At 45.9% G+C, this 18,843-nt stretch overlaps 1 protein-coding gene across 2 annotated transcripts in view; it reads left to right on the top strand.

Moving 5' to 3' along the window:
- Positions 1–18,843, top strand: part of Mrtfb (myocardin related transcription factor B) — a 155,730-nt gene that overhangs the window by 131,031 nt on the left and 5,856 nt on the right. For both annotated transcript variants that reach the window (XM_032912319.1, XM_032912318.1), the window contains 7 exons: positions 2,564–2,695; positions 6,561–6,823; positions 10,238–10,337; positions 10,805–11,836; positions 13,327–13,482; positions 15,354–15,512; positions 15,716–15,853. In XM_032912319.1, coding sequence (XP_032768210.1) covers positions 2,564–2,695; positions 6,561–6,823; positions 10,238–10,337; positions 10,805–11,836; positions 13,327–13,482; positions 15,354–15,512; positions 15,716–15,853 — 1,980 coding nt within the window. The remainder of the gene's footprint in view (positions 1–2,563; positions 2,696–6,560; positions 6,824–10,237; positions 10,338–10,804; positions 11,837–13,326; positions 13,483–15,353; positions 15,513–15,715; positions 15,854–18,843) is intronic.

Below are 18,843 nucleotides of genomic sequence, written 5' to 3' on the forward strand. Positions count from 1 at the left end.
AGATACTTCTTTCTAGATAATAACTAATAACATAAGGCCATGTCCTGTAAGGAAGTGCCACCTTTTACTTAGCTGGCCACAGGTTTGTCAAGGAGCCAGACATATCCTTAGTGTTGAAGAACACAGAATGGGTCCCTAGCTGCCATTTCTGGATGAAATGGAACTGACCACAGCTATCTTTACAGAGTCCCTTACGGTGTCTAATGTTAATAATCACAAGCTGAAATGAATAGCAGTAGCTGGCCTTAAGGAGAGAGCCATGGACTTATGCAGTCATGCACTTGCTCACACAGGCACAGCTGGGCTTGAAGGGCAACTACTGAGGAAAAGCCACACAGTGACATTCATCAATTAAACAGATGTTTATTGCTAATAGCACTGCAGGTTTTCAAGTTGTTTCTTTTAAGAAGGAAACCACTTGCTGTTTTAAATACTTCCATAAGAGAACTGATTTTGATTGTTGCTATAATGCATTTGAAGGTTGTTCAAGGAACTGAAAGGGCAGGGCAGGGGATGTTGTTCCTGAAGACAAGGCCACTGCACATGAGGCACTGACATCGCTGGGTGACGATGTGTCACATATGTGGAGTAAAGCACTAGCGAGAAGGAGTCAGACCTTCTGTAGCTCCTTCTGACTTCCACCCCACCCCAGCTGGTGCTCACTAGGGAGGGCAAAGCCCAGCATCTGTGAGACAAGCTCCAGGATGCAGTGAGACAGTCTCCTGGGAATACGTTATTCAGCTTCTCTTTTGAACGACACAGGGTCAGGTCAGTTAGCATCAGCTCTGAGGCAGAAGTCTGAGGGGTGCAGCACATTGCAGGCCCTGGGAGTGACACAAACCTTCACTGAGATGCTGCCAGCTACAGGGAGGGTGGGGCACGTTCATTCTACGAGGGGCCCAACCCTACATGTAAATGAGCCAGGATTAGCATGACCTGTCTATCAAGAAAACTTTAGAAATACCCATGTATTGTTTTGGGTGTTTTTATGTGTCTTGAGGTTATTTTTCCAAAAATGAGGATGATTCTCGTTGCTGTAAAGTTATAAATGATGACATAAATAAAGGACGACCTGGTTCCTGCGAGTTCCCACTCCTGAGGATCCGTGCACTCTAGCTGTTTCTCTGTTACCGCTTTCACACATCGTCCCCTTGGCGGTTGTTACCACACCTGAGACCCACATAGTGTTCGAGGGCCCTACACAATGCTAGCCCCAAGCATTCTATAGACTAACACAGCTTCCTGTCATGGACTCTGCTCACACTCCCAACAACCCAGTGAAATTATTACTCAGCAAACTGGAACCCAACAACCAAGATTTATGTGTTAAATGCTTAATGTACAATACATCCACACAATTAACTTACAACCAATTGATAATCTATAATTGCACACCTAGACACACAAAGCCCTGTGCACATCCATCCCCTAAGAATATTCATAACAAGCTGTAAAGGTGCAGAGAGGAATCTTAACATCCGCCTCCATGTTCTCTCTGCTGCTTCTCCAGCCTCACTCAGGTCTCCTCCTCTCCCTAACACTTTCCTCCCGCCCATCCTTCCTTCTCGCCCAATGACAGGCCCCATTCTGTCTTGTACCTGTCTTACCTGTATGACATCCTACAGATTCTGACTATATTTTTGAGGGGAAAAAACTAAAAACATTACCATATATCAGCCTAATCTTAGTTTCAGCTATCCATTACTACAGAGGTAGCTGGTAAATAACCAGCTGTACTGGCTGGCTTTGTGTGTCAACTTGACACAAGCTGGAGTTATCACAGAGAAAGGAGCCTCAGTTGAGGAAATGCCTCCATGGGACCCAGCTGTAAGGCATTTCCTCAACTAGTGATCAAGGGGGAAGGACCCAGCCCATTGTGGGTGATGCCGTCCCTGGGCTGGTGGTCCTGGGTTCTATAAGAGAGAAAGCTGAGCAAGCCAGTAAGAAACACCCTTCCATGGCCTCTGCATCAGCTCCTGCTTTCTGACCTGCTTGAGTTCCTGTCCTGACTTCCTTTGGTGATGAACAGCAACGTGGAAGTGTAAGCTGAATAAATCCTTTCCTCCCCAACTTGCTTCTTGGTCATGATGTTTGTGCAGGAATAGAAATCCTGACTGAGACATCCGCTTCATCAAGATTAAAGTCTGTGATTCCTTTGGGTCCTAGGCACAATAGTTTATTTTTCTTTGTTTCATTTTGTAGACATTTTTATTTTCTATATTTGTAAGTTTTTATACATTTTTAATTAAAATAGAATTATATCACTTACCCCTCCCTTTCCTCCTTTGAGCCCCTCCCAGAGCTCTCCTTCCAATCCCTCCCATGTCCCCCAATTCACAAATTGATAGCCTCTTATACTTTATCAGTATTACTTATATTTATATGTGTATGTAGATATGTACAAACATAAAACCAACCTGCTGAGTCCATTTCTGTTGTTTATATGAATATAGTTTGAGGCTGACCAATTTGTACTGGATAATCAGTAAGGGGCATTTTGTAATTCCAGTCCTCTTACAGTCACTGATCTCATGGCCTTGTCTTTTTCTGCCTTTCCCAACAGTTTACCTCAGTGTCCCCAGCAGTTCCTGAATTCTTGAAAAGCCCTGTGGACCAGCCTCCCACGAGGTCTACAGCTTCTGTCCTCCCCACGAACACTGTGTCCTCAGCAAAGTCTGGCCCAACACTGGTGAAGGTGGGTACCCAGGACTCCACTCACTGACTCTGTCTCAAACCCATGGACACTAAACAGAGGCATGTGTCTGGACCTACCCCCTGCTTTTTAACCCAAACCTTGAAAACTAAACCGTAGTGCTTGTTAGGCTCAGACATGTCAACACATGACCTGTCCTCATGGTAACAGAAAAATTATATAGAACTTGGCTCGTACGAAGTGCTGTGCTATGAGGCATGCTTCAGGAGTCCTCCGTCGGCAGCCCTGCCCAACTAAGCACACTCAGATGACTTGCTGCAGCACAGCACTAGAGGTGCAGCCACACTCAGGTGTCTTTTGTGACAGCCAGCTTTGGGAATAATTTATGCTCAAAATGAAGAAGCTCTGTGGTATCCAGTTGAGAGTGTATGCTGCTCAGAAGATCTGGAGAGGTTTTTAGTTTAGCCATTTTGGCCAGAAGCAGCTTGGTGTGATCTCAGATAAGCCCAGTTCATGGCACTGTTCCCCAAAGTGGACATGGTTGAAATAATTCAGTTAAAATAAATCTCAAAGGAGGGAAAAAAAACCCTTAAATATATAGTACATTTTAAAAGTTCTTAATGTCTTATAATAAAATGGTATGAGAGCAAAGAATAATTTAATCATTTCATAGGTGGCTCTTCCTAAACTGGGCAGTGTACATGTCTCAGAGTGTCTCAGAGCTCTTGAACTACATAGGACATTAGTGTTAGCTAATCTTGCCATCATGCAGAGACTGACCCTCAAATAAGTTAAGAAGTGGGGTGGCCAGAAAGGTGCAATCTCCCAGACTCCAGCCTTTTCTGCCCTGATGGTCAGGCAGCACTCAGTTATAGGGAGAGCATGCCTCTCAGGTGATGACAATCTTACCACCAAGGTTGTCTGATGGTCAGGCAGCACTCAGTTATAGGGAGAGCATGCCTCTCAGGTGATTATAATCTTACCACCAAGGTTGTCTGAGGCAGCAGGACTCCAACTCCAGTACACCTTTCCCTAGCTTAGTACTGGAACCAGGAATATCAACAAAGTCACATCCTAACAAACGTTGCAGTATTGCCTCCACCATCTTGTACCCTCAAAAAGGGCCAGCCTGTCCTTGTCAACTCTCTCCTCGTCTCCTTCCCTAGTATCTCCTTTTAGAAAGTGCTTTGACTCTGAGGAGGAAGCACCAAGGATGAGGGTACAGTCTCAGGGAATCCGAGGGAGGGTACATCAAGGACTTTTGCAGGAAGCACAAGCTCCAGCAACAGTCCCATTTCACAGGTCTTCCGTGCAAATGCTGAAAGTAGCTAATTGGACTGTCACTTGAGTGCTATGCTGGAAGGTGTGTAGTAACTCAGCACACTGAAAGTCAAGTTAAAACTTTGCCAGTTTCTACAGTGTACCGACTCCCACTAGAGCCATGAGCTTCAAGTGCTCTGTGTGATGTCCTGAGCGCAGATTTATGGGAAAGATGTACACTGAGCTCTTGTGAATCAGTCATGAGCCTGTTTGCATTGACTGTTGATAACCCTGCTATAAAAGTCATGCTCCACTCTCTCATGACATGTCGTCTGTGCAGGGAGAGGAAGGCACCTTCCCCAGACAAGGGCATCCCTGTGCCACTTTACACTGGCATTCAACAGGAACGATGTCCCGAGTGTGGTAATAGCTTCAGTGTCTGTCTAAATCTTCTTTGGTTATGACATATATGTTGTTTATTCAGAAGCTCTATTCACATCTGTGACTAAAGCAGCTTAGGAATGAAATCCTCCTTTGTCTGGGGTTTTTCATTACTTATTCGTATAAGTATTTGTCTTCATGTATATATGTGTACCATGTGGGTGCCCCAAACCCAGATGTTCTGCAAGAGCAGCCAGTACTCTTATAGCTGAGCCACCTCTCCAGCCTACTGTTTTGTTTCATTTTATTCTTTGTCTTGTTGTATTTTATTCTTTCTTTTATTGAAAATAGATGTTTTTCAAACAATATATTCTGATCAGTTTTTCCTCTCCCAACTTCTCAAAGATTCTCCCCATCTTTCCTCCTTACACTCTTTCTGCCTCTAGAAAACAAACAGGTATCTGAAGAATAATAAGATAAGATAAAACAAAAGTAGACCAGAATAGAAAAAGCCAAACAAGGGGTTGGGGATTTAGCTCAGTGGTAGAGCACTTGCCTAGGAAGTGCAAGGCCCTGGGTTCGGTCCCCAGCTCCGAAAAAAAAAAAAAAAAGAACCAGAAAAAGCCAAACAAACTTGCTCTGTTTTTCACTGTTTTTCTTTTCAGATGAAGTTGTAGTGTGAATACCAAAAGACAGAGAATGGTCTGATGACTTTGAAACTGAAAAGAGCAACTCAGGACAAAGTTGCCTTGTCAGTCCTAAGAGAGGGCAAATGCACACTCTCACCATCCGTCCCCGCCTCTAGGGCTTGTGTGCCCCCACCATTCTCCACCAACTTACAAATGAGTGAGACTCAGACTATGGTTATGTTATTTGGCTTTGACAATTACTAGAGGTAACCCCTAATCTACTCTTCTAACTGCTGGCCTGGCTCCTCCCCAGCATTATACCCCAGAATCTTGCTTTCTCCTGGCCATGTGCTCATAGTCCATCTCCCCTCATGGCACCCTTCTCCTCCCCTCACTCTTCCTTCTTCTCCTCAATTCTCTCTGCCACAACCAGGTCACTTCAACCCCAAATCCCTCCAGTAACTGGCTGTAGCCAAGTTTATTTAACCAACAGTTTTAAACCAAGGAACAAGGTTTGCACAATAAAAGCTTATGTAAACTTGAGAAGTCACTCATAGGCAAAGGCCTTCTTATATACAATTTAGCATTACAATACATAGCAACAGACCAAACCTCAGTACTTAGTATTTTGAATTCTTTCTTTTCCTTAAAACTACTTATGTAGTCTCTTATTCTCACTAGAAAGAAGCACTTACTTATTTTTCCATAGCCATATTTTTGTTCGTTTGCGTTTGTTGTTATGGTTGGTTAATTGGTTGGTTGGTTGGTTGATTTTGGTATTTGTTTTTTCCAGACAGGGTTTCACTGTCCTGGAACTCACTCCAAGACTAGACTGGCCTTGAACTCACACAGATCTGCCTGCGTCTGCCTCCCAAGTGCTGGGATTAAAAGCATGTGCTCATAGCTATATTTTCTTAATGTTACACTGTACTGGTGACATAATCCTTAACTTATTACACACATAGTACACAGCCTGCTTTTCGGTAGGAAATACTAGGCCAGCATTTTGTCTCCTCAGGAAGCCCAGAGTGGATGTCTGTTATTTGTCTTGGCAGTGCCAGGCCAAGGGAGCAATGTAGAATGAAAATCTATAAATCAAACTAAGTCTGCAGTTGTCTTTGTGATTCTTTGTTTTTGACACAGGGTCTTATGTAACCTCAGCTGGCCTCAGACTCTGTAGCCAAGGCTGACCTTGAACTCCTGATCCTCCTATTCCTACTTCTTGAATGCTGGAATTACAGGCCTAGGTCAGTGGTTCCTGAAATGCATTTCATGTATTCTTCACCAAGACCACTGAGGACTGTAAGGCACACTGCTGTTTTACTTGTGAATCACTAAGGCACATTCGATCGTGTATGTTTCATCCTCATAGACTGACAGCTCGCTCTCTCTCTCTCTCTCTCTCTCTCTCTCCATGAATGGACGGATTTGGGATCCTTCCAAAATTTAGCAGAGGATTTGAAACTCTTGCTTTAAGCAAGGGTACTACAGTAATTATATCAGGAACAGACATTTTCTACACTGTCATATATAAAAGTTCCTTTGCACTTTCAACACTGATCAACAAGCTGATTGAGTCCATGTTACTCTGACATCTCTTAAAATGTTCTCCTTTTTATTATTTCCTCAAAAATTAGCAAAGCCATCCCAAGAATCCAAACGACAAACACCGTAACAAAAAATGCAAAGACCCGAAACCCCGAGTGAAGAAGCTCAAGTACCACCAGTACATTCCGCCCAACCAAAAAGGGGAGAAGAGCGAGCCACACATGGACTCCAACTATGCCCGCCTGCTCCAGCAGCAGCAGCTCTTCCTACAGCTGCAGATCCTGAGCCAGCAGCAGCAGCAGCAACAGCAGCAGCACTACAACTACCAGACCATCCTGCCCGCACCTGTCAAGTAAGCCTGTGCTTGGGGGTTCATCCTGGCATGACTCGTGCTCTGGCTTTGGGAGGAACCCCAAGTTATGGTAGGTTGGGGATGGCCAAGTTCTTTGCTCAGGGACCACCCTCACTTGGCTGTGGTCCAAGCTTACCACACACAGTGTCTAAAATCCCACAGTGAATGTGACTTGCTATCTAGTCCACCATTTGCCCTCCAGTAGTCTCTGAGCCTTTTACAGTTATTCAGGATCCATCAGTATCAACTGCTGTGAGAAAACCCTCTGGGTGCACACTCACCTGCAGGGAAGAAGCAAGGGCAGAAAGGCAGAAGTGAGGGAAAGGTTTGCTGAAAGTTCCCACATGGAAGGCTCTTCCAAGCAGGGAAAGAGGAAGGGCATACAGTGGTGCTGAGACAGCTGCCTGGTCAGTTGGTCAGTTCCTAAGACAGGCGAAAGGCAAGAAGTAAGGACAGCTGTCTGCAGTAGACCATTCCACGTGGCAGACAGTGTGGTATCTTAGACAGTGGGAACCAGGTAAGACTGAGTCATTAAAGACAACAGTGGGATGTTCAAGGGCAGAGGAGCCATGACGAGGTAGTGACAGGATGGGTCAAAGGTGACACACAGGAAATGGTCTGAATGCCCAGGGCCAGAGAAGGATGGCATCTGCACACCTTGGAACCTGTCCTTAGGCCTAGAATAGGCAAGTTTATACCCTCAACTCATTGACTGAAAATGCTTTAAATATTTATCCCAATATGCTTTTTCTGAATAGAAACCCCTATCTTTAACTTCCCACATACCCAGCTCTGGAGAGAAGACTAGGAAAAGACAGAAAGTTTGTCATTAGAAAAAAAACTTTGAGTATTCCATTCTGTAAAACTGGACCCCCACCGTCCCTGTAGGTCTGGGCCACTTTTCTAGGAAGCCTACTAAAAGATACTGTTAGAAAATAATAGCTCCCCATAGGGGAATGATTGTCAATTTGCTTCTTCTAAGATATCATGATGAAGACTAAATCTGTTGGTAATTCCAACCTACTATGAAGCACATGCTTTAAACATCAGAGTATGGAGAGGGGAAAGCATTTCTGTAACATGTTATTATTTAAGAGCTAACACACCCAAATGAGCTGTTACAAGGGATCCAGGATGGCCACAGAGAGTTGATATGGGTCCCGTGCAGCCGTCACTGCATTTTACTGCTGTCTAAGCCCTGGGTGGCATCCTGCAGCGCTGCCCCTTTGGGTGACTGTGGCTCCACGTGTGACCCACAGTGTGCTCACTGTTCATGCCACCATCACCCTGCAGGGCCGGTGAGATTGCTCCTTTTTATTCCATTCCCAGTGAGGAGACTGGGACTGGAAATTCCACAAAAAGACTTTCCCATGACATGTGCCTGGGAATCATCCTTTTAAAGGTGTAAGTGACATACATGCAGGCACAGCACTCACTCACATAAAATAAAGCTTTAAACAAGTTTTAAAGCTTACTGTTTTGTTTGTATGCGGGTTCTACCTGCATGTGTCTGTGTGAACCATGTGTATGACTAGTGCCTGAGGAGGTCAGAAAGGGCATCAGATCCCCAGGACTAGAGTGACAGATAGTTGTAAACTGCCATGTGGGGCTGAGAATGAAACTCAGGTCCTCTACAAGAACAAGTGCGCTTAAGTGCTGAACCCACTCTTCGGCCCCAAAATAAAAACTATGCAGCTTACCTCTTTACCTGAGAAGAGGACATCTAAGGCATAGGGAGGACACCAGACTCCACATGCCCTGGCATTCCCTGAGGCTTCAGTTCCTCACTCTTCCATAAGCGTCACTTGCTACCACAACCAAAGAGCCATCTAGTGCCATGTGTCATTTAACCACAGGAAGGCTGAACTCAAGTTCTGGTCAGTTCCCAGATCTGAAAAATGAGAGTTTTGTTTTCCAACACACTGATAATCTTTACCAGAGATCCATCACAAACAAACAAACAAAGCTACAGCCAGTTCTAGCCAGCACTGCATAGTCCCAACATGAGAGAAGGGAAGGCTGTAGGCTGTACATTCAAGTCTAGCCTAGGCCATATCACAAGACTCTATCTAGAAAACAAGACAAAAGCCTGACACTCTGAGGGAAGGGTCTCTGCAGATATCTGTGCCTCCTTATTACCACAGGAGCAAGCCTGCAGAAGCCCACCTCAGGACTCAGAACCTCAGTATTCTCATGATTTAGGTGAAAAGAGAATTCAACTTTTAAAATAACAAAAGGGCTGGAGAGAGGCTCAGTGGTTAACAGCACTGACTGCTCTTCCAGAGGTCCTGAGTTCAATTCCCAGCAACCACATGGTGGTTCACAACCACCTGTAATGGGATCCGATGCCCTAATTCTGGTGTGTCTGATAACAGCTATACAGTGTACTTATATAAATGCAATAATTAATTAATTAATAAAATAACAGAAATAAGTTACAGTGAACCATAAGCACAAGTATAGAATTTCAACCAAAAAGTAGCATAAAGCATTTTATGTGTGCACGTGTGGCTGTCAGAGTCAGTATCAGGTGGATTCTCTGTCATTCTTCACCTTATTAGGCAAGATAGTATCTCTCGATGAACCTAGAGCCCACTCATTAGTAGCCTGTGAGCTTGGCCAGCAAGCCCCAGGACCCTTCTGTCTCCACCTTCCCATGCTGAGATTACAAACTCAGACCTCTGTGCCCAGCTTTATGTAGGTGGGGATCTAGACACAGGTTCTCAAGTTTGCAGGGCACTTTACCAACTGTACTATCTACCTAGCCCCATGACTAATACTTAGCTGTATATTCTCCAGAGACCAATATAACTAAACAGGAAACAAAAGGTGGCCTGGGAATGGGACATCAAATAATAAAGCACAGTATGGCTGTTATTCAAACTTCATGGCAAGATTGACTCAAAACATACCCATCAATGTTCTTGTGGCAACAATGTTGAATGGCAGTAAAACCAAATGCATGGATTGAGTTCTTACAACTCTAAGATGAGACATTAGACTCTCATCATTTCACCCAGACCTCAAAGAACTTTATTTTTAAGACTGGGGTTTTAACTGCATCATATCAGGCAAGTGCTGAAAGGTGCCCATGTAACTGTGGTAGTGCTCACGGGTGCACACGGGCACCAGAGCTAGTGCAGTCTTGTAGCTTTCCTTGCAAGGACACTGAGCCAATCCTCGTCCTTTGCCCCTTCTGCATCAAGCATAGAGTGGCCTTCTGTGTGTCCTCCATACAAACAGACAGAGCCTCTAGGGTTTTGAATGGAGGAAGATGATGCGTTTGACATTTCCACAATACTGAGTCTTCCTGTCTGTGTCCACAATCGATTCTCCTTACAAGATGACAGATTGTTAATAGACCCAAACCTAGAGCGAGCTTGTTGTAAGCTCTGATTTCTTTTTTTCTTGAAGAACTGACAAGAACAGCAGCAGCAGTAGCAGCAACAGCAGCAGCACAGGTGTGCCGGCGAGGAGGCCAGGACCACTGCCTTCTAGCTTGGATGACTTAAAGGTGACGACTCCACCCCCAGCTCTTCACCTCTGAGTACCGTCCTTACACATGAGCAGATGGCCAGGTTTGCCTGTCAAGTGCCCAGTTGTCTGGACGACTTTAGCAAAACACTAGCACCCTTTATGGAACTGCTTTCTTTTTATTCCACTAGGTGTTAGATGTCAAATAGCTGATCTAATTCTCGTTTACTGACCACATGCCTTATTTGAGCACCATGAGAAGAGACCACTTCTCTGTAGCAATTACTACAATATCACCCATTTTCTAATTACTTCTCACAGGTTCTGTGTCTCCTCTGTAGACTTAAGTTTGTCACAGTGTGCACAGATGGAAAAAGTCTGTTTATATGCCAGTTTCAGACATCTACAGGCAGTATCAGCATCGCTCTGTGGGCAACAGAGGGATGCTCTGGTGTTTATGTGTGGGAGACTCATAAAACCAAGCCTCTGATCTGCTTTTGCCTCCAGGTGTCAGAGCTGAAGACAGAACTCAAACTGAGGGGTCTGCCAGTGTCAGGAACTAAACCAGACCTCATTGAACGCCTGAAACCCTACCAGGAAGTGACCAGTAATAACCTTGCCACTGGCAGTATTGTGGCAGTGTCATCAGCAGCTATTGTCACCAGTAACCCAGAGGTCACAGTGACACTGCCAGTCACAACACTGCATAATGCTGTAACCAACTCTGTGTCCACTTTCAAGGCAGACTTGCCACCTTCTGGATCCAGCAGTGTGCCCCATGTCGAAAATGCCCATTCCCCTTTGCCCATCTCGCCATCACCCTCCGAGCAGTCCAGTCTCAGTACCGATGACACAAACATGACAGACACCTTCACGGAGATCATGACCATGATGTCACCTTCCCAGTTCTTGTGTTCATCTCCCCTGAGGGTGGCAAGCCATGAGGACAGCCTGAGCCCCACCAGTAGCACCCTGTCAACCCTAGAACTGGATGCCGCTGAGAAGGACCGCAAGCTTCAGGAGAAGGAGAAGCAGATTGAAGAGCTGAAGAGGAAACTGGAACAAGAACAGAAGCTGGTGGAAGTCCTCAAGATGCAGCTGGAGGTGGAAAAACGTGGGCAGCAGCGACCCCCAGATTCTCAGCCCAGTGGCTCCACACATCCCTTTAGTACATCAGATCTGAAACTTGGCAATGTCCGGTCCTCCGTCAAAGATGAGACCTCACTCCCTGACTGCTCCAGCCCCCAGCAGTCCATCCCAGTGCCTGGCCATTCTGTAGGCCAGCCCATCTCCACAGGTAGCCAGACCCTTGTTGCCAAAAAGGCTGTGGTCGTCAAGCAGGAGGTCCCCATGGCCCAAACAGAGCAGCAGAATGTTGTCTCGCAATTCTACCTGAGCTCCCAGGGACAGCCACCTGCCCTTGTTGCTCAGCCTCAGGCCTTACTGACCACACAGACAACCCAGCTACTGTTACCGGTGTCCATCCAGGGTTCAAATGTTACTTCAGTGCAACTCCCAGTAGGCAGCCTCCAACTCCAGGTACGAAGTGTGTCTCACAGTGTTGCCGTATAGAGAATACTGCAGCCAACCTTGAGCTGCTGTGTTGTGAGCTAGCGTTTCAGAAGGTGTGGTGTGGGTGTGGGGCAGGGTTGGTCTGGCTACACTTACTGCGTTTATATCATACAAACCAGCAGAGTGGTCTCCTGATCTGTCCTGAGAGAGCGCACGTTGCTCTCAGAGCAGACTCAGGTTCATTCCTAGCATCAGCATCGGACAGCCACAGCTGCTGTGACTTCAGTTCCAGGATATCCTGTGCCCTCTGATTTCCTTGGGGACCTACACATATGTGCACATAAACTTGCAAAGGCACACAGACATAAAAATACATATTTAAAGATTAATGGCATTAGCATAGGCTGTGTGCCTTGAACACTTCACACTCTGCCCTGGTTCTAAGTAACAGTCCATTTCTAGGAGCCTGAGGACAGATCTGACAGGTAAATCCATTTCTTCTGGCTAGGGATGGTGGCAGGGGCCATATCTGTTCTTGGGACATTTATATAAGAATGCTTGAGCTGAGGAAAGCATGGAGTGGGCTGGTTCTGATGCAGAGACCTGCAGGTTGGGTATCTTGCTGAATAGTGCTTTTCTGGTGGACCTTATCCAGATGTGGCCATAAAGAAAACAAGAAGCCATGTGAGCCAGTGCTTCAGCTTTAATCTACCCAGTACCTGTGGGCAGAAATAAGCTCACATCTTAGATCAGGAGACAGTACTCAAACACCTCAGCAAGTATAAAGCAATCGAACACCCCTGCTTGGCGTGCAGAGGTGTGCAGGGCACCTGTGAGTTAGAAATCCATTCGGTAACATATATTAGGAGGACAATGGATACAAATCTTTTGTTATAGTTGATGCAAAAACAGAGCCTTTTTCTAGTGGGCCTGTGTACAGCTGTATGTCCAGCATCTCTGGCTGTTCCCAGGCTGTGTATGCTACAAGCTTCAAAGCAGTACTGTAGGCTGTTGGGTACCTATCGGAGGTACTTCTACATGGGTTACAGACCTCTAATGTGCAGAGCTGTCTTGTTTCCATTTTCTGCCTTCAAACTTTTCTTCTAAAATCTTAGCCACATTGAGGAACAGTAAGGTCATGAAGACAGCTGTCTGGCATTTTGTCACTGCTTTAGGATTGTCATCGAGCTCACTCAGGGGAAGTTGACAGAAGTCCAGCATGTTGTTCACTGGGTGACTGTACATAATGAATTACATAATGTACATAATGAAGTGTTTCTCAGGAAGCTAGACAATTTTGAACTCTCAGTCCCCATCTCCAGGGAAGTAGGGAGGGGTGACAAAAAGGAAGAAATTGCTAAAGATCAGATATATACAGGTGAACCAAAGTAAGTGACTATAGTCATTGTGTGTTACGTCATCTTAGCTATGAATCCCAAAGCAAAGTTATACTGCATTATAAACTCAATTCCAGATGTGCTTCTTGACACTAAGATTAATTCTTGTTTACTTCCTAGACACCAGCACAAGGAGGCGTCCAGGCTCAGCCTCAGGTAGCTGCAGCCACACAGGTCCCAGCTGCAGCCCTGCCCTCAGCCTTGGCCTCAGCCCTGCCTCAGAAGCAGGAGGCCTTCCCACAGCATGTGTTGGTCCAGCCTCAACCAGTCAGAAAGGTAGGATGCTTACAAAGACAGACTGAAACTATGCTTTCTGTCACATCTCCCCTGCCAGTGGCATCATCCTCAAAGCCTATTCTTTTGGAAGGAAGGCTGTAGTCCTCAGTCATAGAACAGACCTTGGATCCACAGATACTTTGTCTAGGATGAGGGGAAGTCTCTAGTGTGAAAGATGGTTGAATAGTCCAAGCCTTTTCCAAGTAAGTTCCCAGAGCATGTTTTTATAATTCCAGTATGGTAGATTTATTGAATTTTGAGGTATATTTCTTTTCTAATTAAGTGTGCTGTTCCCTAGGGAAAGGTAGTTGAAGATAAAAAGATACTTCTGGGATTTCTCTCTCAAGTTAGAATTTGTATGCGTTTCTCTGTAAGAGTCTGTGCCATATCATGAGGCAGAGCTGGAAGGTCAGGTGTCACTCACCTGTGATTCCATCACAGGTAGTCTGAGGGCAGCCTGGGCTACATAGCCGGACCCTTTCTCTGAAAGTGGAAGAAAAGGCCACAAAAACAGTCGTTCTTAGCTAGGCTTTGAGCTTTGATCTGAACAGGTAATTAGGCACTGCAGTCTGATAAACTCAGGTAATCCTGAACCATGGGTAGTGAGACACTTGAAGGTAAACAGAGGCCCCACTTATCAACAGCACCATTGACATGAGTGAAAAGGGAAAAGTCATTCATGACCAAGCGAGAAGCCGCAGTACCACTTAATGTAGTCTGTAAGTTTAAAGGAGGCCCAGCTTTCTTTGGTCTAGGGAAGAGAAGCCGCAATGATAGGCAGTATAAATTAGGGTTCTCACTTCATCTCGGAATCCTAGAATTAGGAGTCGTTATTTCCATAAAGTGGCGTTTGCCACATAGAAGGAGACTCACAAATACTAAGTGCATTGGAGAGAGACTTGTGTACTCACTCATGTCCTCTCATAGTAAAAAGTGTTTGCACTGGGGCTGGAGAGATGCCTGAGTGATTCAGAACACCAGGTCCTCTTCAGCTTCCATTCACACTCACCAGGCAGGCACATGGTACACAGATACACATGCAAGGCAAAATACTCACACACATAACAAAGAAACCAATCTATCTGTCCATGGTGACATAAGAGAGAAGCCACTTTGTTTGAGGACATTGGTGGTATAAAGTCATTTTGGTGATGAAGCCAAGCCCTGTAAGACACAGTACTGTGTAAGTAATGTGGCCCTTAGTTTATAAAAGTCATCCACACTTGAGCCTCTTCATGGAGCCATAAGAAACACTTCAGAGTTCCATGGAAACTGGTTTCCCGTTGGCCTGCTGACACAGAAAGTGGTTCTTTAGAAGAGGTGAGACAGGACTGCTACCCCTATGACAGCTTGTCGCTGGGAAGGCTTGAGTAGCACCCCTCCCCGGGGTGGCAGCAAAGGAGGTCCAGGATTAATGAACTGGGAAATGCTGAGGGAAGAAGTCTGCAGGTGGTTCCGTGGGTCCAAGTATAAAGAAGGCCACACTGAGTACAGAGCCACAGAGGCCACCCTCTGAGCTGGAGCAGTGATGAGGCGAAGAGCAGGTTTGAACATCCAGAGATGTCCAAAGGATGCTGTGCATGGGTGGGAGGCAGAACCCTATGTCTAGGAAGGGAGTGAACCAGATCACTTCAGTGAGCAAGAAAAACTGCTTGAGCAGTTTTCCTCACATAAGGTACTGCCTACACGGTACCCACACCCCACCAGTGTCTGCAGTCCTGTTGGCAGCTGCCTTCTTGTCTCCCACTGTCCAAAGTGCCTTCATGCTCCTGACAAAGCTTCCAGCAGAGGGCCTGTGGACCACAAACCTAGAAGGTGGATTTGTTAGCCTCTGCTCTAAAACATGGGTTTTCTTAAATTCACTGTCACAGGTCTTCACAAACTCGGCACCAAACACAGTTCTTCAATACCAGAGACAGCCTGGCCCAGCGACCCCGCAGCCCTTTGTCAGTAAGACCTCTAACCCTGCTCTTCAATCTAGAAGCACCCCGCTTGTACCCCTGCAAAATGGACCTGGCCCAGCCAGCAAGGTAAGCCATAGTGACAATAGCACTAAAGTACTGCAGTCATGCTGGCATCTGGAGTGTGTGGTGACCAGCACTGGCTCTGCAGGGTGAACAGTGACTTACGTTCCTGCTTGCCCACCAGTTGTCAACTGTACAGTGCTTGGGATCACTGCAGGATCCCCTGGCTGGCCCAGAACTAACAAGTATTTCTCTCTTGTTTGATGCAGCCTAGCTCACCACCCCCACCTCAGCAATTTGTTGTCCAGCACTCTTTGTTCGCGACCCCAGTCACAAAGACAAAAGATCCACCTCGGTATGAGGAAGCCATCAAGCAGACACGCAGCACCCAGTCAGCCCTTCCAGAGGTGAGTGTGGTGGTCACAGTCATACCCCAGTCATGTTTCAGGGCTTCCTCAGATTATGCCGATCCTCTGTTAAAGCACAGAATAACAGCGAGGAACTTTATATTTTATCTGGCTGGTTTTAATTGACCTGTGAAGACTCTAAGCCACTTGCCTACAGCAAGTGTTGGGAGCAGCCGTGATAGTGGGGCCTCAGGTGCGGGTTGTGTCTCCTTGGAGCCCCCCTGGGTCCAGTGAGCAGAGTGAGAGCTCAGTTACAAAAAGCATCCAGACTCTGTTCACCTAAACTCATCCAAGCCCTGCCTCTCCAAAGCTCCCTTCACAACTGAGGGCTTTCTTGTGAGAAAGGATTGCAGCCTCCCAGAGGACCTGAGTGCTGGACCTGACAGTAGAACACAGTGGATCCAAGCAAGAACTCACAGCAACTGGCCAGAACTGTGTGCAGCCCCATGCCCCATGTTCTGTGGAGTACTTCTCAGGGACACGTGGTGTCTTGCTGTATTTGCTGTCTAAGACATGAAGGGTGAAGAAATGCACAGTGAGCATCTGCTGTAGTTTACAGGACGCAGAGGAAAGACAGCCTTCCTAATTGTGAGCATCCCAAATCAATAGAGACTTCACCTATGAGGAAAATGATAGATTTAAAAAAAAAAAAAGCTTAAACCCTACAATAAGAGTCAAACAAATAGATACTAGCAAGTGGGATCTCTTCCCCAGGGAATAAAGTAAACTACCAGGTGGTCTTAGTAACAGCCGGAAGGACGGCAGCCCTCACCGTGGAGCACGCCTGTCGAGTGCAGACTCACTGCACTTCCTAGCTCATGTACGTAGCAACAGAAGCCAGGGGTCGTCCCGGGGGCATGGCACCGGCTTAGCTCCTAGGCTAAGACTGCATCAGCACCTCTCAGTCTCACGGGGAAAGACTTCAGCTCCACCAATGAGGGAGTCGGGCCCTGCTGATTCTGCCTTCCCAGGGTAACAGCTATAAACTGGTCACCATATGGAAGCAGAGACAGTGTGCTCGGCACTGCGGTGTAAGCCCACACTCAGCAGAGAACAACCCAGCCCAAGGTCTCTCTTTCGGCCACATTTGCAGGGAGTCGGGGTTTCTGGTAGAAAGTGATAGTCACTATGGCCTGCAAACCACAGGAACAAGCTATGAGCTACTGAGGAGAAAATCAAGAGAAGTTCTAAATTCTGAATCCACAGCCCCAGCTGAGCCCCAGCCACAGAGCCTTGGCGTAGATGCCTAGCAGCCCAGCCGAAAGCAGAAGACAGACAGACTGAGAGCTGTCTGCCCCAGAAGCATTTGAGACCATTCCTCTGAGCAGGCAACCAAACTAGCATCTTCTGATAGTCAGGAGGATGGAGAAGCCACCAGTGAGGTGAACCCCAAGCTGAGAAAACAAGGCTCACCCTGTGTTTCCATCCTTTATAAATGTAAACAGATATGGGATTTTTTTTAAAAAATACCAAATGGAAATTCTAAAACTAAGAAAAATACAATACTTGGGAAAAAATCATGCCAAGCAGTGGTGCACACTTTTTTTTTTTTTTTTAATTTCACAGAGCTTTATTGGGTAGGACAGAGGGCCACATTTCTACCTGTTTAGCCACCAATCATTTAAACTGCTATTGCTCTGAGATCCCTGGTGATCTTCATGATCTCCATTGGAGCTTGAAGAGAGTCTGACCAGGAAAGCTCAAAGCTTCTTTCCTTAAGCATAGGCAATATTATTTACAGTTCGCCTCCACACTGGAGGTGAAAATCATACTGGAATTTATCATTAAACCAAATTTACTTTTCCTTCTTAAATGTCTTTGCTACACAGTTTCACTTTTCTGGTGACTTCTTGTTCTTAATTTCTTGGTGTATACAATGTCTTCATCCTTCTTCAGAGTTTTTGCATCTCTCTTGGCCCCTTGAGTTACTCTTGGCTTAGGTTCATTGTCCAAAGTGACTCTAGTTTGTCTGGATCTCAAACACCTAACATCTGAATCTCCAGAGACTCCTTTCTCTTGCTGGGTCTTTATTGAGATTTCTGCACCTGATCTGCTTGTTTTCTCTTCTGCTTCATGAGGCTGGGGAATCTCCATCTGTGCTCTAGACCTCAAACATGTTCTTTTCCCACTGACTTTGCCCGGAGATGAAGACTTCTTGGTTCCAGTATCTGGATTCTGCGGCTCTGTCTCCTGGGAGATCTTCATTGTTTTCTCATTTTTCTCTATCCCAACCTTCTCTGCAGACGTATCAAACTTGGTGCTTGGCTGTTTTTCAGTTTTCTTTCTGTACCTAGAGCTCTGGGGTATTTTCTGATCTGGAATGGCTGGGTTCTCTCTTTTGGCTTACATTTCTTCTGTTTGCATAATGGTGCTAATGTGCTCCTCCACAGATTCATGTTTATTTGACACACTTCTCAGGTGTTTCACCTTCACCAGCTCAGGTGATACATGCCTCTTGGTAGAAGCAGCCCTTTGTTTCTTATGTACAGGTTTCTCATCTGTTGCTTCCTGCTTTGGGGTTACAGAGCACAAAGCCCTGGTTCTCAAAATTCTTCCATCTCTTGCAGACTTCCTGTTGGGGGACAGGTAAAGGTTGCTTTTGCTTTGTAATACTGGTGCACACCTTTAATCCCAGCACTTGGGAGGCAGAGACAGGTGGACCTGACTTTAAAGACAGCCTGGTCTACAGAGCGAGCTCCAGGACAGCCCGGGAAAAACAGAGAAATCCTGTCTCTAAAAAATGGAAGGAAGGAAAGGAGGGAGGGAGGGGGGGAGGACAAAACTGTAGATAGACTTAGCAGAGGGAAGGGGAAAGAGGGAAAGTCATCCTGAGCTAGCCCATTCCATTGTGTACATATGTGGCCCATAAATATGTACAATTATTTGATGTCACTTAACCTTTAATTAGAATAAAAGCCTACACACACACACACACACACACACACACACCCCAGTGACTAGAACCTGAAGAGCTTGTGTAATGGTTTCCC

The sequence above is a fragment of the Rattus rattus genome, chromosome 9 (assembly GCF_011064425.1).
Source record: "Rattus rattus isolate New Zealand chromosome 9, Rrattus_CSIRO_v1, whole genome shotgun sequence".
Taxonomy (NCBI): Eukaryota; Metazoa; Chordata; class Mammalia; order Rodentia; family Muridae; genus Rattus; species Rattus rattus.